General features: G+C 39.7%; 2 protein-coding genes across 2 annotated transcripts; both read right to left on the bottom strand.

Moving 5' to 3' along the window:
• Positions 1 to 398: 398 nt before the first annotated feature.
• Positions 399 to 16413, bottom strand: zmp:0000000662 (RING finger protein 145). The gene is made up of 10 exons (XM_036573878.1): positions 15638 to 16413; positions 13238 to 13346; positions 8741 to 8832; positions 7086 to 7327; positions 6803 to 6972; positions 5291 to 5431; positions 5019 to 5201; positions 3944 to 4091; positions 3425 to 3781; positions 399 to 2106 (listed from the first exon to the last, which is right to left on the bottom strand). Exons 1-10 carry the CDS (start codon positions 15804 to 15806, stop codon positions 1351 to 1353), a joined length of 2367 nt encoding a protein of 788 aa, XP_036429771.1. The 5' UTR covers positions 15807 to 16413; the 3' UTR covers positions 399 to 1350.
• Positions 16414 to 20816: 4403 nt separating this feature from the next.
• LOC118810254 lies at positions 20817 to 23160 on the bottom strand. Its single transcript, XM_036573879.1, has 2 exons — positions 23046 to 23160; positions 20817 to 22800 (listed from the first exon to the last, which is right to left on the bottom strand). The coding sequence occupies exon 2, from the start codon at positions 22737 to 22739 to the stop codon at positions 22125 to 22127; it is 615 nt and encodes a 204-aa protein (XP_036429772.1). The 5' UTR covers positions 22740 to 22800; positions 23046 to 23160; the 3' UTR covers positions 20817 to 22124.
• Positions 23161 to 23262: the final 102 nt, after the last annotated feature.

A 23262-nucleotide genomic window follows, 5' to 3' on the forward strand; every position in this document is an offset into this window, starting at 1 on the left:
AATGGTCATGTAAAAGTAAATCATGGCTGTTTTTTGGGGTCAAAACCCCACAGAGTTCAGGGGGGAAATAAAAAACAAGTAAAATGTAGGATACAGGCTCTTTAAATAAGGCTGCTGCAAAGACAGCAGGATGATCCCCATCTTATCAGCACATACTAAGGCAGAACTGATTTAATACAAGAGAAAGCAGGTTGAAAGTTGTCCCAGCTTAAAGGACAGAAAGAGAAAGTAGCTCAGCAAAATGGTGCAGGTAGACTGGGAACAAAAAGTCCTGCCTCAGATAAAGAGACAAAGGTTGAAGAGTGAAACAGAAACAGCAGTAAAGATATCCTCACTGATAAAAGAGACGATACATGCAGGTGACAACATCTATGTTTGGACATTAGGATGAAATAAAATCAGGTTTGCTGTTCTTTACTTGACCAAGGAATGCTGTTGATACATGTTGTCTGTGAAATGTGAGTACATGAACATGGTTCACATCACAGTACAGGAGATATGGTTAGATATGATTGTTTAGATTTTAAAAAATGAGAGGGACACTGATTTGCTTTTTCACTATTCTACTTTGAGAAGACTTACAGTGGCTCAGTATGTAATATGTGTAATGCATAGAGAAAGTACCGTCAATAGAAAATAACATGAAAAGAACAAGATAATTAGAAAGAAAATTAAACTAGCTAAGAGCAAAAGAATAAAACGGTGCAACAGCTAAACAACAATTTCATGAATAAAAAAAAAAACAGTTTGGCAATGGACATGAGGACATAATTTAAGTATGACAATTAGGACTGAGCGAAACAGAAATGTTTTCAGGCACTATCGGATTTCTACATACTTTGTGTTGAATAGCAGTCACCCAACCATCATTCATCTGAATCATCAGATTTTAAGCTTTAACATGTAGAAGACTTTTCAGATATGCCAGTTTCCCACTGGCATAAGAAAGACAGGAACAATAACTTGCCCTGAAAAGTTAACGGAATTAAGTTAATTACTTCAATTGCTGTACAGTATTTCAGCACAATAATGTCAGTTCCATCAGTTAATCAGGTAATCTTTCTAAAGGAAACTGTATTTGTTCAAACCTGGACAACCTCACAACAACCTAGGCATATTAAACCATTCCAACACAATTTTAGCTCCAAGAATGTCAAAGATAAATACATTTGGTATTGCTTGACAGGATAATGTGATGGAGGACCCAGCATATGTTCAGCATGACAAGACAAAGCTTAACTCCTCCACAAATGCTAGTGTTGTAGTCTTTGGTACCCAGATATAAGCGACGAGGCAGTAATTAAGTTCTTTGAGACTTGTGCCTTTCCACAGTCTCCTAAAAGTCTCTCATCAAGTATGTTCTGATGGCTCGCAGAACAGATAACTACCACTGAGAGACTGAGGACAACTAGCGAAGTCATGGCTCTCTGCTTGTCCTGTACTCTGTTTGTCCAAGTCCATTACTGAATTGGACTCTCTGGGCTGGTTAGTCCTTCCTACTGAGGAGCTGGAAGGTACAGCAGCGTCCAATCTTTTAGTGTCTCCACTGGAGCTACAGTTTAGATCATGCAGACTCATTTTCTTGTGCAGTCCCTCTGATTCAGGCTCCTTGTGCAGTGAATGGACCCCATCTCCCTGTGAGCCCTGTTCTTCTTTGTACTGGATGTTATCATATTCAGGGGCAGGCTCTTGCTGAGCTGTGTGGGGCTGTGATTGCATTGGGTATGGATGGGCATCACCTGCAGAGATGGGCATCACTTTGGAGTCTCCACTGGAGCTACAGTTTAGGTCATGCAGACTCATTTTCCTGTACGGTCCCCCTGACTCAGATTCCTTGTCTGGTGAATGAGCTCCATGTCCCTCTGAGCCCTGTTCTTCTTCGTGATGGATGTCAGCATGCTCAGGGACAGGCTCTTGCTGAGGTGGGCGGGGCTCTGGTTGAGCTGGGTGAGGATGGGCGTCACCAGCAGCAGCTGACGGGGTCGATATTGGTGGTTTGATGGAGGTGTGGCACATGGGGCATGTTTCCTGCACATACAGCCACTTCCTAAGACAGTTTCCATGGAAGAAATGTCCACAGTATGTTATCACGGCTGATGTCATATCCTGTAGAGAGAAGATAAGAATGGTCACAAGAATGCAGAGGATACTGAACACCACAAATACATCCTTTGAAAACTTTGTTTTTCAAAGGAAAAACATTATCACACAGACCATCTCAGTAAAGAGGTACTCATCATGATTATCATGTCCTACATGTGATCTGGGCCAATATTCACAAAGCTTCTCAGAGAAGGAATGCTGATCTAGGGTCACTCACTGTTGATACTGTCAGTAAGATAATAGTAAAAAAAGAGAGAAATCTGATCCCAGATCAGCACTCCTGCTGACTGAGGCTCAGGCTCCTCTCTCATTCCCCTTGACTTTACTGACTGGAACAGTTCCTAGATCAGCACTCCTAATCTGGGACGTTTTGTCACAAAGCTTCACAAAGCTTCTCAGAGTAAGGGTGCTGATCTAGGACCCGTTCCGGTCAGTAAGGTAATAGTAAATAAAATATAATAGTAAATAATAACTCCTAATCAGAAGGTTTGTGGATACAGGCTAAGATCTTCTTTTCTGTAGGCCTCACATCCAACCCAAATCTCACACACCAGGTCCAGCTAAATAAGAAATTGAAGCTAAATTCTGCAGGAAAGTAGATCTCTAGGAACAGTCTTGATGACCATTACCTTACATTAGGGGTGGGCCAGAGTTCAGCACAGCCTGGCGTTTTCCTTGCTCTGGCACTCCAACTAAATCTGACTGAATTAACTGATGAGTCAAATCAGGTATGCTTGAGTAGGAAAATTGCTAAACTGTGCAGCAACCCGGGCCTCAATGACTGGATTCCTCACCCCACATCCAACCCCCCCCCACCCCCCTTGCCTAGCGAACTAAAATGCCCCAAAGCACTGTCAACGTCATCACTTTTATATACAGGCAGCAGCTACTCAAACTGCAGCCTGAAACTGCCAAGACCTCCACATTTGACAAAGCTTGCTGGTTTGTGTGGGGTATTTAGGTTAGGTTGCCAGTTTTATGATGGCAGTTCTGTGCGCAGCAGTGTTAGCTTGCATGTAGTAACAGTCATATTTCAGCTATTTAGCAGCCTTGTAATTCAGAGGATCTGGCGATGTCCATATGGCAGAACATACTGGCTTTGGAACATTTTAGTTTAACACAGGACATAACAGTAGTGATTTTCTAAAACACCATTCATTTGAGTCATAGAGAAAACCCGCTTAGACCTGTTAGACCTCTTAAGAGTCCATAATATGGGCATAACGCTGACTACAGAATGACGACACAACTTTTGAGGTACATGCACTAACAATACCCAATAACTGAACCACAGCCCCCTCTAGTTGGGCCTAATGCTGACCTGAAAACAAATGGCACAGACATCACCATGGTCCTGTAGCTGTTGAGTGCTCGCCCGTGGAAGTGAATTGATCTTGCGTGCTGCCTCCTGTCGGAGTAGGAAGCTCTTCCAGCCAGCCTGGGCACGCAACCATACATTGCAATAGGAGTGGATGATGATAACCGATGCCCCCATCCAGCTCCACTCGCCCCACAGTGACTCCCATGCCCCGTACGCCACCACACACAGCGCCACGGCGAACTCCAGCACCCGACAAACCCCATTCACATAATACACCACTTCATCTAGGCCAGGCAGAGCAGCGCTGCGCCACACCTCCACCATGAAGAGGCAGTAGATCAGCAGAGTGCCTGTTACCTGGGATACATACCAAACGATAGCTGAGACTGAGATCGCTGAGACTGGATATGTTATAGCTCCGTTAACATTATGTAATATGTTCTGCATGTGCACACAAAGCTTGGGTCCTTGGCTTTTTCTTACAACAGAATGTACAGGCTGTGACCTCTCAGAGAATACCTGCAGTGATGTGAGCATACAGCTGGACACCAGGATGAGAAGCCAGAAGTCCATGTGGAAGAACTGGGAGATCTTATAGGCCATGAACGCAGGGAATAGCAGCAGAAACACGCACATGCTCAGCCCTCGTACATGCTTCCACACACTCCTACAGAGAGACAGCTTTAGATTTGTTTGTTCATGGTTTGAATTTTATCAGTTTCACATCTCATAATAATCTTAGAAAAGACAGCATCCACAAGAACTGAAATATGGTTAAACTGGTGGGGTGTCCCTTATCTTATTTCCTATACAGTGTCAAGCTATCTTGTTGTTCTTAGACCCTTGCATCACATACACTATTGTTCAAAAGTTTAGAATCACTTTTCAACCAGTTAATAATTAAGTAATTTCAGATGTGTCCAGAATGATTAACTGCTCTGTGGAAGATTCTAAAATTACTGAGGAAGCTGTATAACATCAAAAATGAAGATCTAATAAAAATAACATCCAAAATGAATCAGATTTCAAAAGTGGGAATCAAATCTTAAAGTAAATAGCTTAACAAAAAATTTATGTGAATAGATAATAAGTATATTACTTACTTTTATTGCCTTTTTGTTCACAGAATTCCTATTCTGGAACTATTGAATACAACATCTAAAACACCTTTTGACAAATAGTTTGTAATATTTAAACACACATTGTCTAAGGTAGTATTATATATAATTTAACAATTGTTAAATGGCAAGCAATTCCAAACTTTTGAACGCCAGTGTATGTCTTGCACTCTGTGAACACTTCTACTGAGAAGGACACCTACTCCAAACTCATTACATGACCATGTGTGTGAAGAGAAAAGGGGAAGAAAAGTTCAATGTGCCCATGAGGCGTCCGGTTGAGCTATACCACTCTAAACAACTTTACTGATATATAACTAAAAACGTGACAGTACATGAAACAGCAATCCTACAATAAAAAATGTCAATAGAAAATCTCATTCTGATTGATTGACTGACTGGGAAGTTTGCCTTTGAAGATGTTTTGAAGAATGTCAGGAAAATTGATGGAAAAAGAAACTAAATCTGATTTCTACCTGTTTCTACTGGCACCAAGTCCAAGCACAATGGGCTCGGTTATTTCACTCATGCTCTGCAGAGTGGAAGTGAGAACAATGAAGAGAATGATGAAGAGGAGGAAGCAGCGTTGCAGGGCCGCCATGTCCAACAAGCCAGTCTGCAGAGCTAGCAACAGTAGAGTCACACCCTCTGTCACACCCCTACAAAACACACGCATATACACAAACAAAATACATCAACAGACATATTTACACATAAACACATGCATGTACACACTACACACACTTACCTGTGCATGACATTGTGGTTCTGCAGAGCTGTGAAACCTCCCAGGTAGAACTTGCAGAGATTCAGGAGTCCCAAAGCCGAATAGGAAACCACAAACGTCAAACCCAGCAAAGAGTAAGGGCTAGCACAGCACTCAGACACACTTATATGCCCCCACACACACACATACACACACACAAAGCAGAACATCAGCACACAACAAAAAAAAATCTGTTACACAAATGTACAAGATTACTAGATTGTTTTCAAAAGATATCCTATTTAGACCTGCTGCATTATATTTCCTAAAATGTTGCAACATTTGAACAGAGGAAATAAAAAAAAAAACATAAAAAGGAGTTTAATAAAGAATTGGCTCAAAGTTGAAAGTTCAAAAATTAATTCCACTTATTTTTTTGAATGTCTGGATAATCAATCATTGAGATTTTCTTACAATCATTGAGATTTATTTTCTACCCAAAATGACAAGTAAAATTACAGGTGTTCTGAATTTGTATATACAATACTGATAAAAGCATGGACTCTCCACCCTGAATGTACTGTAAAAAATATGTCGTAGGTTAAAAGCTTATCTCAACACTGTCATAAAACCATGTCTCAAGCAGCATATTCAAAACCATTTTGTGTAATAACTTTATGTGAGGTTGCTTTTAGAGGAGTTAAACACTTTCGATGTCTGTTTTTTATCACCATTACTACGAACAATTTTCACTCAGTAAGTTTTCCTAGAATGGAGCAATTCACATCAAACCACTCTGGGCCCAGTTTCCCAAAAGCATCTTAGTGTAAAGATAATCTTAACTGGTAGAGACAGTATTCAGAGTGATGCTCACTCTACCATCTTTGTGCTAAGATGCTTTAACCTTTTCAACTCCTTGAGACCACCGGTGGTTCCAAAAGGTACTTCGTCATATTCTTCATAACTTTCATATTTCATAAGCTACATTCAAAAGGTGGGTGTCATATGAGAGCTGTAACTGTCTTCTTTCCAGTCAAATAGATGGGTAATGTAATTTTAAACTCTTGTAATAAAAGAAGCTGAACTCACAATTCTTTTTTTGTCTACTGAAAGTCGACCCATTTTTCCACAAATCTGGGCTATAAACTATACACAGATGGCATCCCTTCAGTGATATACTCTGTAAAAATTATTTTTATAAAAAATACATAAGATTTTTGGCTTTCAGCAGTAAATTGTAAGCATATAGCAATATGTGTATGATCATAAAACATGTTCTATTAATTTGAGAGGAGGTTTTACAAAACAAATTAATAAAAATTTACATTTATTTCATGCAGTTACTGAATAATTTGCCTTACGATTTGGTCGTAATGTAAATTCAGATGGACAAACCAAAATATACCCTGGTGAATAAACCCTGATCTGAATGACAGTGTTTAGATCTTGACGATTTGATCATGAAGAAATCTTTACAAAACTGGTTGAATTCCCATTCCAAATGTAAGGCTACTTAATTCACCTATCAGCGAGTCTCAGCTTAGTAGTGCGTACCTGGTGAGAAGGTAGAGAAGGAGCCCCTCTTGGATTGCAGAGGAGGTACCAGCATTGGAGACGAGCTGAACTCCAAACAGCACAAACCAGAAGACACTGAACAACACAGGCACAGCAAAACTATGCCAGAGTGACACCCCCACTGCCAGCAGTCGGTACAAATCATTCATCTACAATAGAGACATCAGAGAATTGCAAAGATCTGGCAGCCCACTGTGTTTAAACTCAAAGTGTATGTGTATCCTTTTAACAGAGACTCAAATGTAATTAAAAGTATCTTTACCTCTACTTGAGCTATTTCACTGTAAGCTGCTCTGGCCAGTCTATATGGTACAAAGAGATTCATGAGGAGGAACACAGCGACCTCTGCCCCCGTTATCCCCATGGAAACAGTGGTGAGTGTGAGGATACTGTCTCGAGAAACTGAACACACACACGCCAGCAGAGGGAGCAAGTGAGCAGAGAAGAGCCACACACGGCGAGTGCGCATGAGGAACGCACAGAGTGTGGTGACAATAATCTGACCTGGGAATGTAAAAACACAAAGACAAACATACAGAAGATGAGAGCTAAATCTGACACAAAGAATACAACCTCCTTTCCAGGTTGATAAATCAAGGCAACTTCAACAAGGATGATACTGAAGGTCCATCTGATTTTTCTCTCTCCAATCTCTATTGTAAGCAAATAACTTGGGTTGTGTTTCTTTTTTTTGTTCAAAAATAGTATTGGCTAATTCACTCTTACTTGTATGTACATGTGACCTGCCACACTCAATTATAGTTATTATCTATTAATCCATGTTTCATAGGAAATTCATACCTAATGAATCACTGTGAATTTAGTCAAACTTTGGGTGGAAGCCAAACTTCTAGGAAAGGTCACAATGACTGGTTTATCTCAGAATTTATCTATCAGGTACTCTCGATTTTTGAGACCAAAAGAGATTTGTGTGCATAAGTGAAAAAAAAAAAATAACAATTACTTAAAACATTCAGAATTTTGGCAACCACACTGAGTATTTGCATTCATTAATTAACTCATTGTGTATTCATTATGGTTATTCATTCATGCATTCAGTAAGGTTATGTGAGGTCTAGCTCAATTAACTGCTGTGCTTTGCACTGTATACGCAAACAGGAGAGATGAAAACAGGAACTTTTCAACAGTTTTCCAAAGCTTTTGTTAGAGTTGCCTTTACTGAAGACAATAATAATATGCCCCAGCACAAATTGTTAGATAATACTCTAGCAGGCTGATTATGGCAAAGGATAGTCACTGGGCCATTTTATATTAGAGGTTCTATAATACACAGCTGAAAAATTTTATTACACTATAATTGAAAATTGTTAGAATACTAACAAATTGTTTGAACACTTGAAAACAAATAAGTTTTGAACATTTTATCAGAGACTGACCAATTCCACCAATACCAATTCCACTTTTTTTTCTGGTGCTGATACCTATACCAATCCAACACTTTCTGTTTTCAAATACTAGTATGCTTCAAAATGAGTTATTTTTAATTGAAGTTCACTTAAAATTAGCATCTAAAAGTAGGTTATTATGCTCAAACTACTCAAACACCCCACTACCTCACAGGAAAAACTACACAGCTAACAACAACACATCACTCAACGTGAGTATGTGTTTTTTCAGGCTAGAATTGTGAAAGGATTGGATCAGATTCATTCTTTTTTCCCCCTCTGATATGCGATCCAGCATTCTCTGCTGATCTCCAGCCAGTATCAGATTGGACCCATGCCTAGACTAACCTTAATAGACCTGAATGGGATTGAATGTAAATGAATTTGTTTTAGCAGTGACCAATTCATGACACAAGAGGAATGTTTAGATTATAACTAGTTTCTGGGGACAAAACCAAACTACACTTAGGAAGGAAATAGTTGAAGCTGAAGTGAGACAGTTTGTACCTACTTGTTAGTGCAGTTACAAAACGATTCAAAGCTGGAGGATCCAGAAAGAGTGCCCTTTCATACTCGTACTGACCCTCTGCCAACACATACTCCCTGTTAATACAAGAAAAAAAACTTGTTTAACAACAATACATTCGAACAGCTGCATGAAGTTGAGCAGTTCAAGTGAAGCTGATGTATTTACAAGATGGACAAGAGTCTACTGGGCATTCTTATGGCAAATACTAATGGAAATATACTGTGAATTATGGTGTTTCTAATCTACAGTAAATATGATTGGTAACTTCATTACTAGTTTTGTGTCCAGAGGTTCAATATGCAGAACAAAGTGCTGATTGAATTGAAAGAATGAAAACTTCTAAAATGACAATCTAAAAACTGTCAAGTCAAAGTCAAATAAACATGTAAAATTTTAGAACTTGGTTAAATGTCCACGATTGTGGACACCACCTTGCCTCACAGGATCCAAGCCCCGAGCGCCAAACCCCCCCCCACTAGCCTGCATGCTGTGCTTTCACTTTTTGCAAATGGGGAATGCAGCCCTTTCTGTTTGAACAGATAGAGCTGATAAGATGGAGCACAAACTGAAATACACTCCAACTGTAACTTTTTACAAAATACCAAGATTTTCATCGCCAAAAAATGTAAAACCATGAATTCATTAACAACAGCTAAATGTTTAACAGCGCTAAGGAGAGCACGGTGGAGCTGATTATGCTAGTGCTGGCTTAGCAGCCTTATCAGGACAGCTAAGCTCAACATGCCACAGAGGGGGTTAGATTCTGTCTTTGTGTCACTCCAACACATGTCAGCTTCACTTTCTCTTCTAGGCTTGCAGATATCGAACTTATATTGTGGGGTGTGAAGGTGTTAAAGTCTGCTCACTAAGCTAACGCTATTCTATGGTGCAGAGCAAGAGTAGCTAATTTGACACACAACAGCAGGTTCACCCACTCAGATTTGTGGCTTTATTAGAGCCAGGCCTGGCCACTTCCTATTTCCCCCATTATATCAAAAACATGACTGCAAAACAACAAAGGGTGCCCATGAGCGAGTCCTCAATCGATGGGGGGTGACTGGAGCTAAACGGCAAAAAACAAAAAGTTAAAATAGTTTCTAATCACTTGCTCAGAACTTTTCTTTGATTTTAGGAAGCAGAAGGATGTATTTAACTAAAAAAGCAAAGAAAACTCTCTTGTGTGTTTCCCTTTTTTCCACAGCAAACAGGTTTTGGCCAGTACAATGTTAGCATTACTGCTACTGAGTGCTAACTGGTTGGCGAGCGGAGCAGCTCATTGGATGTCCACAATCACTGACTTCATGGACGTAAATGAGACGCCGTTTTGAACGTCTATAACTTGAGTTCAAAAGCGTTCAAGAATATATCAGCGGTGTTAAAATGTTTTATGCTGTGCTGTGTTCAGGATATGAATGCATTCTTTTATCTTAAAAATGTTTAGGCATTTATAAACTATGATTTTACTGAAATGTTCCATCCATATTAACCTATTCATTTTGGACTCGCTCAGGAGCGCCCTCTAGCATTTAAGAAACCCAGAAGACATTACAGAGTGGTAATTCTCCTCTCTACAAGTTATCTAGCTTTATCCTCTAAACTTGCGACAATTAAGCTCCAGTGAGCTGGAATCAAACCGGCATGGTGGTGAGCGTAGCTGTAGCATGCTAAGCTAATGCTAACTTCTACTAGGGCAGATCTACACACCATATTTAACAGTTTATTAGTTAGATTTATTAAAATACTCAATACTGAATATTTCTATTTCTGTTTTAGCTAACTATTAACTGCAAACATCTCAAACATTAAGTTAGCTACATTAGCACAGGAATGTTCTCTAGCTTTAAGTTTCCTTTCAGCATGTCGTAATTCTCTCATTAGCATATTTTAATATATTGGACTGTGATAGGTTCAAACTTACTCGTGGCATACTAAGCTGCTACATAACAGATATTTTCGTGGAGCCAGACCTGATCTTGTAACAAGAATACATGTCTGGGAAAAAACACTTGTGCTGGATTGCAATGAAAAAGGATATGTCCCCCTTAAACGACCCCCCCAGTCCATTCAGCTGAAATGCAAATCTGGTAGCTCTTCGTTTCCCAGACACAGCTGCCAATTCTTTCCACGTCACATTTACTCTGGTTGTATCATAGTAACTGTGAATGCAATGGCCAATTACAGCTGATGGGACCACGCTGTTAACTTTTATCTTGGTTCAGTGTTGTCATCTAAAAAGGTGTAATCTGGTTTAATAGAACTGGTTTTCCCCAATAATGTTTGTTTTTACCATACGTAATTTGTTCTCTGCGCACATACTGGGAAAACGTATTTGCCCCTTTCCAATTTTTTCTATTTTTTGCGTATTTGTCACATACTTGAATGTTTCAGATCATCAAACTGCTTTTAATATTAGACAAAGATAACCCAAGTAAACACAAAATGCTATTTTTAAATGATGGTTTCATTTATTGAAGGAAAAGTTTGTTCAGTCCTACCTGGGGGGAAAAAGCAATTGCCCACTTAGCTATTAAATCAACCAGTTAACTAAATTCAATTGGCTATTGGGTTCAATTTCTCTAGTCACACCCAGGCATGATCTAAACATCACTTAAATAGAACCTGTATGGCAATGTAAAGCAGGCTAGAAGCTCTCAGAAAGCAGCACATGATGCCACATGCTAAAGAGATTTAAAAACAGATGCGAAACAAAGTCACTAAAATATACCAGTCCGGAAATGGTTATAAAGTCAGGCTTTAGGACTCCAGCAAACCACAGTGTGAGCCATTAAGTATGAGCCATGGAGAAAACTTGGAACAGTGGCGAACCATCCCAGGAGTGGCTGGCCTACTAAAAATTTTATCAAGAGCGCATCAACGACTCATCCAGGAGGTCACAAAAGAACCCAGACAAACATCTAAGGAACTGTAGGCCTCACTTGCCTCAGTCAAGTTCCATGTACATTATTCCACAATAAGAAAGACACTGGGCAAAAACAGCAACCATGGGAGAGCTGCAAGGCACAAACCACTGCTGACCAAAAAGAACACAAAGGCTTGTCTCACATTTGCCAAAAAACATCCAGATGACCCCCAAGGCAAGGATAATATTCTGTGATAAGTCAAAGGTGAAACCTTTTGGAAGACATGGGTCCCGTTACATCTGGCTTAAAGCTAACATTACATCCCACCATAAGAACATCATACAAACAGTCAAACGTGGTGGTGGTAGTATGATGGTCTGGGAGCTGCTTCTTCTTTAGGACCTGGATGACTTGTCATAACTGATGGAACCCTGAATTCTGCTTCCTGAAGGAGAATGTCTGCCCATCTATTCATGACCTAAAGCTCTAGCGCAGTTGGGTTATGAAGCAGGACAATGATCCAAAGCACACAAGCAAGTCCACCTCTGAATGGCTCAAAAGAAACAAAGTCAGGGTCAAAGTCCGGACTTGAATCCTACTGAGATGCTGTGGCATGACCTTAAAAGGGCAGTTCTTCCTTGAAAACCCTCCAATGTAGCCAAATTAAAACAATTCTGCAAAGAAGAGTGGGCCTGAATTTCTCTACAGCGATGTAAATGACTCATCACAATCACGCCAACGTTTGATTACAGCTGTTTTTGGCGAGGGTGGCACAACCAGTTATTAGGTTTAGGGGGCAATTACTTTTTCACATAGGAGATACAGGTTTTGAATAAATCTTTTTCTTCAATAAACAGAATGATCTTTTAAAAGCTGCATTTTGTTTGTTTTTATCAAATTTAACTGGAGGATCTGAAACATTTAAATATGCTACAGTAGCAAAAATAGAAGAAATCGGGTGGGGGCAAATAATTTTTCACAGCATTGTACAGTTCTAATTTGAGTTTTTAAGTGGAACTTATCAGCCATAGTAACTTACGTTATATTCAAGGGCAAACGTCATGTTTGTTGCCTGTCGGGCACTGGACTGATTTAGAAATTTCACACTCAGTTTGTTCCCAACCTAATACGTCTTCATTACCACCCACTCCAATTTCTCAATGGAAAAATGTGAACTTTACTGTAAGGTAACACATAATATTGTATCCAAGAAGAGCTAACCATTTAGGAAAAACCCGTTTTGAGTTTTTAACTTTTGTGTGGAACGGCATCCAAAGGTTATGCACTGACATCCGAGAATAAAAAAGAAGAAGATTTTATTGTTTTGTTCCATCCTCTGACTAATTTCACCTAAATTTCTCAAGAAAAGGAAACGCCTTACAGGATCTTGTCAGTGTTGTTGATCAGTTAAGGATCAGGGAACAAGCAGGAGGAGGTTAAACGGGTGGTGCTTTTAATCTGATAACCACATGAAATGACCTTGTCTGCCAAGTGCAAGTCGAGACAGCAGACTTCGTTTGAATAAACTGATTGGTAGTGAATAGAATATTCAGCAGTAAAACAAGGTAATAAACTCTGTTGTATCTTCGTTGCCTATTTCAGTTGAAGAAGCGCTCACCTGGCAATCTGATGGCCCATGTAGAGCAGAAGGGCAGTGAGAATATGCAGATAGAGCTGCACAATGTGTCCAAGTGGCAACAACAGGACTACCGTACTCACTAAGTGACCTGTGGACATATAGTATTTGAAAGGAATGTCAACCAACAAAGGTCAGCAGGGTATTCATTTTATCTATTTCAGTTTACTCAGTTCCATGTCATTAAGTATAGAATTGAAAGATTTGTAATCTTCTTGGTTTTTGCAAAGGCTCACACTTTAACTCATGTGGAAGTGAATATCTTTTTATTTATTATAGGGGGTTTATTTCAGTTCTGTTGATTCCTGGACTGCTTTGTGTTTCTCACAGCTTTCTCGCTGTCAAGCTTTATCATTTATTTCACACCAGTGGTTCCCAACCCTGATCCTAGAGAACAGTGTGTTCCCAATACTTTAACACACCTGATCCAATTAATCAGCTAATTAATAAGTCCTTGTCTTAATGCAGGTGTTAGAGCAGAAAAGCATAAAAATGTGCAGGACTGGGATTGGGAACCTGTGTTTAAAACAAAAAGGATCCCAAAAAGAGAAGACCAATGGGCTGTTCGATCAGTTTTACTGCACTGCAGTACGTGAAATGCTGAATAACAAATTTACAGCGTCACTGATGCAAAGCGCCTCCTTGTGGAGAATCTTCAGCCTGCTAAATGTGAGGGAGTCTGCGCCATTAAGCGATTCACATTGTACTCATAATATTTGACAGCATGTGACTCTTTATTTGATAATTTATTTATATTTTAAAATAAAACAATACTTTTTTTAACAATTACACCTTTTTCAGCCATCAATTCAGCAATATTGGTTTTTAAATCAAATATCTAGAATTCCAAGCACCACAGAAGTGCTCATCCTCACAGTCATGTGTGAAGGGTGAGGCCATATTTTGAAGAAAAAAAACATGTTTTTCTGCTATTTTAACTGCAATAATCTACACATGGCTATGAAATACATGAATTAACTGACAAAGAAAACAAATGCCAAATAAATATTATAAAAATATAATGAAAGTTGTTGTCTCTGGGAGTCGTGTCACCAGTGTTACCGCATAACAAAAAATCTCTTATTTTGAAATAAAAATCACACTGATGACATCACTTGACTTCCCTTTATCTAATTTCTGAGGATTCATGATTTCATATGAAGCTGTTAGTTGACGTCACTGGTGTGACCTACTTTATTCTTAGGTAATTGTGAAAAAATAGAATACAAATGGATTAAATTACATATTTTAGTGGATATTCCATGACTGACAGCATGTGGTTTGACGCTCTGTAGCAGCCATTTTATAAAATGCATTTTTCATCAAAAATGTCACTGGTGTTACCTTTCTTATGTGTTACACTGAGGATTGGTAACACCAGTGACACCTATGGATAGATACAAAAGTGGACGTTTCTGTAGAATGACCCATATGTGTTATATTCTATGATTATGTTACAAGCTTTTCTGAGCATATCTTGAATATCATAAATAACTAAAAAGACTTTACAACTGCATGTTTAATTATAAAGACAGTATAATTAGTCCTTTTTTACTGGATTTAGTGTTGCATGGTATGTGAATAAAACGCATTGTATTCAGTTTTGATAGCATTTTTAAATGTGGCACTATTTTGTCTTTTCCAGTTTATCGATGAGTGCGTTTACATGCACTCAATAATCGGATTTCTGCAGTTATCTGATTATTCAAATGGTCATGTAAACAGCAAACTCTGATTACTTAGATTGGAGTAAGATCTAGAAGTCTGATAAAGAAATCCAATAAAGAGAGACGGGTGTAATCAGATTTCTCAGTGCATGTAAACTCTTACGCTGATTTCTTTCGGATTTCTCAGTCGACGCATGTGCGAAATAAGCGGTACCGGAAATAAGTGAGCAGTGTTGTCGTGAGACGCAGCAAAACACTTTTGGAGAAATCGACTACATGCTTGATGAAATGAATGATTTAAATATTCCTCATCTTCTAGATGACGTGTGTTCACATTTTCAGGTAAAGTGGCTCGATGTTTTAAAAAAAAAAAAAGCCACGGCATGTAGTTTGAGCTTTACACTATGTTTAGATCACGTCTTTTTCGGTGAGTTTACTGGCTGGTTGCAAAGCAGAAATCCAATTACTGCCTGACTCATGTAGACCTGGAGTTTCACCATTACCTGAACACTCAACTGCATGCATCACTGCTCGGATTACTGACAAAATCTGACTTTTTTTTGCAGTTATCAGATTATTAAATGCATGTAAACACACTCAATGTCAATATCATGGCATCGTGTATTGTGAAAACTTCTTTAAGTATCGTGATACTATGTTTTTTCCCCACATCGCCCACCTCTAATAACAGTAAGAGCTGGATGTAAACTTGTACCTAGGTAGTACAGGTTCCACAGGACGTATTTGTACTTGAAGAGCATGTCTTCACTCCTCGCCCTGAGGTGATAGGTGAAGCTCTCGATGTCGCATTTATAGAGCAGGTCCAGCACGATGATGCTGGGCACCCTGAGGACCACATTGGCCACGTCCTCCAGGCGCAGCATGTTCACGAAGGCCAACTTTGGCAGCTAACAAGCGAGCATACGAGGCTTGTGTCACATCATGGACAGAGGATGGCGAGGACTGTTCTCGAAAAGCTTCATCCAGTCGGGCTGTCAGTCGTCCGCTTGCTTGCTGGTTGTCTTTTAAGTGAATGTAGCGCTCAAATCAAATGTTCTTCTTATCGCATTGGTCCTCGGTGTGGTTTCGGTGCAGGCCAGTCCAGCTCAGTCCTCCTGTTTCAGGGTTACTTTACACGTCTGATAAGTATAAGAAAACATAAAGCAGCACCTCTAGTTTTAAAATAAGGTTTATTGCTTATCTTGCAAGCCAGTGTCGTTCAGTCAGTCGCTTCAGTAAAGCCTCAGACTGCGAGTGTATGTCATCACGGCCTGCTCACTCACACCGAGAGTGAGGTAGAAGTTTTCAGTTCCTCCAAAAGGTAAACGTTTCAAACAGTAAACAAACATGAGAGCAGAACGACAACCTGTACTCGACATACCAGCAAACTAGACCGTACAAGTGTCACTGCCAAGTTTGTTTTGGAGACTAATGACAGGAGGAAACGGAGGAACGAGTCTGACATTTCAGCTCTTCTTCTTCCTGTGGAATGAGAAATGGGCGCGTCCGATTCAGACACATGTTCCCTCACTCTCTTCCCCGTAGAAGATTGGAAGTGTCTGTTGCGACGGTTTCCAACTAGCAGCTAATGCTGACTACTGTAGTCTAGACCTGTTTAAAAGGCTGTACGAAAAAAAGCTTTGGCAACATCATCGCTGTGCGTATAACCAGGGGGTTGTTTATTGTTTATTCCCTTTTATCGAGGAGAAGGGAGTAGGGGAAGTGAGTAAGTGCGCGTTATACTTTGAACTGAATTCTACTTGCGCATTTACTGCCACCTACTGTCGAGCAGGAACATAACCTTGGATTGAGCAGATTAAGCAGAAAAATTGAGCACTTTTGTGAGTATCGTTACGTCGCTGAGCAAAAAATAAAGGTTGTCATTGTTTTAATAGCACTTTAAAAATAATGTTCTGTATAGATGAAGCATTGGGACTTATTAAGAAAAATGTTAATTGTTGATAACAATAGTGATAATAAGGATTTATTACTACGTGCAACATTTAACCTAGGCCTACTGAAGGCTCTTTTGGACTGTGTTTGATGCAAAATTCCCTTCTTTTGTACAATGGTCAGGTTCACACTGGAGGTCATTTCCTATCCTGACGTGATGGTAATTCATTGTGACCAGCAGAGAGACAAACTGAACAATTGAACACGTCAAACAGTTCCACCAAATGCTGGCAATGTGAAAGACTGTGGGAAACAAAGACAAGAAGCACTGTAATGTAACTGGTGTCTGATGATTCATGGAGAAGATAGTCTACATGGAGGTGCAGTGTGGGACGTGCAGTCTGTCTATGTGTGATAAGGCTTTAAGACTTCAGTTTTGAAGTAAATGAATGAATATGAATAGGTTCAATCAGGACTTACTTGAGTTGGAGGACAGGAGTTGATGTAAAACAGTCACAGTAACAGTGTACATTAAGCTCCAAATTAGGCCATGTGTAATCTTTTAGAGCCTAAATGGCTTACCGGAAAAGCATGAGCCCACCATGGTGAATTTCAAAATGTGCATGTATTTTTTTTTTCTCCTGATTAGTCATCCTTCTCAAACCGAAACTGAGCTTTTTGGGAACAAGAGTGATACCAGAGAGAGGTCAGCACTGCGTGAGGGGAAGGAAAATCCTCTCAGCACTCCCCTTGGGTAACCTACACCCTCACAGAACACACATGTAGAGCGTTTCAATGTGGTGACTATCGGTTAAAGTGCAAGTAAAAAGCAACGGGTGCTGTAAAGGTCTGTCTCTGTGAGCATGGGGGGAAAGGAAATGGGCTCAGTGACCTTTGCAGCCAATTTCCCCCGTGTTCAAACAGCAGCATGAAAGCCACGACTGTTTCTGAAGTCCTGTGCAAAATGTCAATTGCAACTTATCCTACCAGCAGAAGGATTTTCTCTGAAAGTAGATTCCCTCATTGTTGCCCTGGGCTTTTAAGTCACTGCACACGGATGGTTTGACCCCAGGCTCTCCTCACACTGCGCGCTTTCTAAGAACCGGGTAGATGGTTTTGCTTCTCAACGCAAGAAGTGAGTTATGAGGAAAGGCATGTTGTGAAATAGTCTAGACTCTTCAGCATGGCAGACAGCTATTCCAGCGTCATTAAAAGAAAATTGTGAAACTATTTCTTTAAGTTCTTTTTTTCATTGACTGCTGATCAGGATTGTCACACTAGGGATTACAGTAAAATTATTACGCCAGAAATTATATTTGTCCTTCCCAGCTGTGTCACATGTTTCCAGAAACTTCATTTCATAAAAGATGGTCTTTCACAAGCAGTTACGTTGAACATGCTTGAAATTCATATTTGTTAACAGAGTATCAGGAATCTACACTGCAAAAAAATGATATCTTGGCAAGTGAAATCAACTTAAACCTAGCGGATATGTCTAATATTTCTCATTGTAAGAATGTAAAAGGTTTATCTTACTTCTTTACATGTTTAAAGTCTTTTTTTTTCAAGCTGAATTATCTCACTACAATGCTTGTTTCAAGAAATATGCGGTCAGTATAGTACGATTCACTTGAAAAAATTATTTAAAAAAGTAAAATGGGTCTGGAAGTAAGTAAAATAACCTTACAACAATCTGAAAATGAGAAATGCCAATGATTTCACTTGCCAAGATGTCATTTTCTGCAGTATCGAAAACTATAATGGAATTATTTGGTGCTATAAAGACAAACAAGACAAGGCCGTAGAGGCCTTAGTCCATAATCTAAGCAGCAGTTTTATTTCTGGAAGTTTTCTGTCGAAATTCATTCACTGAACATCACGGAACATCAGCTACTGCCAGCTTTCCATACTCAACATGATTCACAGGGGTCTACCTGTTGTGGCAGAGTAAATATCTTTGTATGAACGCACATTAACCTTAATAGACGTGAGGCTGAATCAGCGTGACAACCAAAGTCATGACGTTTGGTATGAGCTACCCACCACACTGCATTATCAGCAACTTTCTGCTCTTTCATTTCAAGAAAAGAGGGGTGCGCAACAATTCTATTATCTCCATTGTGATTTCAGAATTGGCCAATCAAATGAGACATCAGTGTGTCAGTAAGCAGAGTGTGAAAACATTCCATGACTTCACCTTACAGTAAGCAGTAGCATGGAAGTAGAGAGTGTGGGAAGGTGGAAGAAGTGTGTTCATGGTTTTAGCACCACACCTCAGTATGATGCAATGTACATGTATCAATCAGCAGAAACTTCCATATGAGGAAACTTGAACTGTTTATTCTTCGTTTCTTTTTTTTTTTTCTTTCATTGTGCTGGAGCAGTAACAGTAAACATGACTCTGCAAATGAGTGTTCATCAGGTATGATTTCCATTTCCTCTTTGGAAAAACAGATGTGTTAAGACTGTCTCGGTTTCTCTCGGCTCGTGCTGTGTCGCCTCTAGTCGTGTGGAACCACTCTTTTGCAATAGGGGAATTCCTGGTTCCTACACAGGCGAGTAAGCTTTCTCTCTCTCTCTCTCTCTCTCTCTCTCTCTCCCCCCTCTCTTTCTCTCCTCCTCTCCCCTTTTCCCTTTTTTGTTTTATGGGAACTGAGGGCCGGACCAGTGAGATGTTTTTCCTCAGAAGCGCTGTGTATTGATTCATTACGAGGGGGCGGGAGACTCCCTCCCACTGCTTCCTTCTTACTGGGAAGTGACTGCCAGGCTTACCGTACTCAGAGAGCATGAGTGAGCGTGTGTGCATGAGAGGGGCAGAAAAACGGAGGGACGCAGGTATTTAAGTTGAAAGAATTTAGAGGTCATATATAAGAAGAGCAGGTCTTGGACTGAGAGGCTGCTTATGGGTGTTTGCCCTGGAGGCTCTGCCAGCAACTCTGCTTATGGTTAAGTGGTAGTGGATATTGAAGCAGGAGCCGTTTCCAAAAAGGAGACCTATAAAGAGCATTGTGTCAAACTGGGATGAGATCTCATAGGTGAGTATGCGATACTCAAAATAGCTCTTATTTGAAAGCAGATAAATGAATAAATCATTAACTGATATTGCTTGAGATAAGCTAGAAATAACTAAATGGCGGAACCAAAACAATTCATCCTTGTATCCTTGTTTTAGAAGTTATTTCTAACACCTTTTTTTTAGTTTGTATTTTTTGCACAGTATAACTTACACTTCGTTTCATTGTTTAATGTCAGATAAGAGCATTGACTGACAGTATTTGATAGAATGATCTGACTCTATTTCATCATTTGTACATATGGCCTGATACGGCCTGTTCTGTGTGATCTCCTTCTGTCATAGCAGATAATGGATCTTGTTTGGACTCCTATGGGGGGTTTCCAACAAGGCTCTTATTAAGGCAGTTCAACTGGTTCAGTTCCATTTAACGGAAAGAAAGAATTTCCTGAAACGTTTCAGGTGTGGCTAGACCTCAGATGAGGACATGAATTGCAATGTGCCTGTCTCAGGAATTCAGTAATGATCAAACATTAAACAAATATGTGATTGAGATAACATTGAGAAAATAAACGTCATGTCACTTATTCTGGCAGGGGGGCCGAATAGGACAACGAAACAATTGTCGCAGGCTAGAAAAAGCTTTATTTAGCACTGACGATCTTGAAAATTGTCAAAATGTTAGACTGAATTTGAGGAGCGGTAAGGCCTGTTTTCAGCGCAACAAATGTGATTCCAGCAGTGATTCCCTGAAACAGCTTATTGCCCTAAACTCTGCACTCAGTACGCTTAGAAGAAAGTAATATGTTGAAACTATCTTGTATTCTGTTCATATTTTGGAGCGTACTGACATAATAAGGACAATGTTTCATTTTTTCATAGGTTTTTTCACAGAACATCAAAAATTGCTTCAATGTACAATTACATAATGCCATTATGTTTTACTGTTACTAAGCGACATGATCCATTTGAAGATATGAGGCCAGTTTCTTCTTAACAGTCCAGAACTTTGGCTGATATACGGTTCTCCTGAGCACTTGGCCCTGAGAACTGAATTCCATAGATGGTGGTCATGAGGAGCTCATCTATGGGCTCAGTTCTTCTGGCAGTGTGCTCTCGATCTTCAACCTCTCTATAGATGAACAATCTATATTGGATTTGGTGTATTAAGATGTTTTGAGATCTTATTTTTTTCTTATTTGAAGGAAATGTTTTGTGAAGATTTTTTTTTTTTTGCTGTTGTTGTTGTAGGCCTTCATGAGAAATATGCTGGCCTTTAAATGCTTGTAAAAGTGAAATTTAATACATTTGCTAAACAAATTCTGTACTGTTTCTCATTTTTACCAGTTTATCACAGTCACTGCACTTCTGTGAGATATACACTTTGCATTTATGAGTGGGAATGTGAGTGGGTGTGCTAGTCAAATGGTCTTAGAAATACACACACATTACTTTTCTAACTTCCTTAACTTGAACCACACCTTTTCAGTCAGTCGTTCGGTGTACTCGTTTATGGAGAAGGCACCTGAAAGTGTAACTCTTACACAGCTTGTCACATGGATACAATACTTTCCTACCAAGACGAGGAAACTTTGGATGCTGGACAGTGTGTATCATGTACATAATGTTTCATTTATTGACAAAGTCCATGTATGTACAAATACTATTGCCAAGAAGGCGTACAGTAATGAAATGTGAGTTAAAGTATGCAAACGTTACATGTCCACCCACACACTGACCACAAATATGTCTTATCTCTGGCTCCTGGTAAATGACTCAGGATCATTCCATGGAAACTGGAAGTCATGGACACCATACCAAGAATACTCACCACCCACAGCAGTAGATGACAATCCATGAAATCATCTGAGATAAAATACAGTGTAAAATTATGAAATAGGTATAGTGTGATATGTTTTGTCGCTCGAACCACATGAAATGGTGTAGACTTGACGAGGCAGACAGGTGAAAACAGTATGATTTGCTTTAAAAAACACACTTTATACATAATTTTGTATAATTATAGTAAATAGTAAATCAATATTTTTTTTAACTTTAAGTTAAAAAATGATTCCTACTTTTCTGGGGAAACGACACACAATGACTGGGCTCAAAGCACACAAAGGTTTATCGGGTTCAAAATAAATGACGCAACAATCCTGGCCCACGTTCACTGATAAGCTTCTGCCCACTTCTGTGAAAATCTGTCTAGTAAAATACAACTTTTTTCAAAATACAAATAAACAAAGTCAACAAATAAAAAGAAAACAATGGACAACCTTGCCCTTTTATTAGGTCATTTTTCTTTCTTTCTTTTTTTCTTCTTCTTTTCCTTTTTGACAATTTCATTCATACTCTCCCCATAATGTGGGCTCTCGACTTTTCGGACCACCTTCTTCTCCACCCGGTACTCCTGTTCCCCTACCCGCGGGTCTCCCCGCACCACAAATTCTCCTCTGTGATAGCTAATGCTCACACCGGTGCTGGGGTAGGTACCATACACGCGCCGCAGGTCCTCTTTCACAAAGTCTGGAAGCTCCCGGCTGACTCCAAATACTCTCTCCAGCATCCCCCAGCGAAGCTCACCTCTCATTGTGAAGCCTTCAGGCCATGAGCCATCCTGGGGGTCAGGAGGATTGCCTTGAGGGGTCTTGTTTACTGGCAGGTTTAGGTGAGGATGTGTACATAGATGAGGGTAACACAAATACCAGGGGCTGGGTAGAAAAGCTGGTGTCGATCCATAATAATGGTGGTATTCTAGGACGTTGTCCTGAGGACTTATGATGTTCTCCGTGAGGATGGTCGCCGCTGGAGTACTGTGGCTGGGAGTGGCTGTTAGATCCTCGCACCTTGGAGCAACCAAGAACATAGGACCATAATAATGATGCATGTAAGGATGATGGAAGTTCATGATCTGCTTGGAATGAATAAATCAATGCTAATCCAAAGATGGGTAGACATGAAAGTAATACCTGCAAAAAACATACAGTGTTCAGTACAGACATGTGTTCAGTACAGAGATGCACGTTGGTTCTAAATAAATGACCATATTCTGCAATAAATTTTACTTTTGAACATGAACAATATATCTCAGAAACTGGATATGACTAACACAAATAATTCAGAATAAGAGTGCAACTCAACAGGCTGAATTTCAGCGCTTCACAATCAAACTCATAATGAAATTAACTGAACATTAATAAGACAACTTAGTTACCCATTTCAAAACTCTTCTTCAGTCCTGGAATGGTTGTAAATGAGTACGGTTTCCTCTGTCAGCTCCCACAAATTGCTCAGAGCTTTTCAGTATCTAAGCAGCAGGTAAACAAGCTGTTCGCAGGGAGATAAAAGACCACACAACGTAACTTTATATTTGCTGTAGTCTGGGACAAGCAGCAGTGGTGTTTATTGATCACCAGAAATCCACTCCGTGT

Source organism: Colossoma macropomum, unplaced genomic scaffold, assembly GCF_904425465.1.
Source record: "Colossoma macropomum unplaced genomic scaffold, Colossoma_macropomum, whole genome shotgun sequence".
Taxonomy (NCBI): Eukaryota; Metazoa; Chordata; class Actinopteri; order Characiformes; family Serrasalmidae; genus Colossoma; species Colossoma macropomum.

Coding starts and splice junctions, on each gene's coding strand:
- zmp:0000000662 (XM_036573878.1), bottom strand. CDS start 15,806: ATGCTGCGCCTGGAGGACGTGGCCAATGTGGTCCTCAGGGTGCCCAGC. Junction 5,202..5,290: donor AACCACAATGTCATGCACAG/GTAAGTGTGTGT, acceptor TGTGTTTTGTAG/GGGTGTGACAGAGGGTGTGA. Junction 3,782..3,943: donor GTATGCTCACATCACTGCAG/GTATTCTCTGAG, acceptor TATGTATCCCAG/GTAACAGGCACTCTGCTGAT.
- LOC118810254 (XM_036573879.1), bottom strand. CDS start 22,739: ATGAACTTCCATCATCCTTACATGCATCATTATTATGGTCCTATGTTC.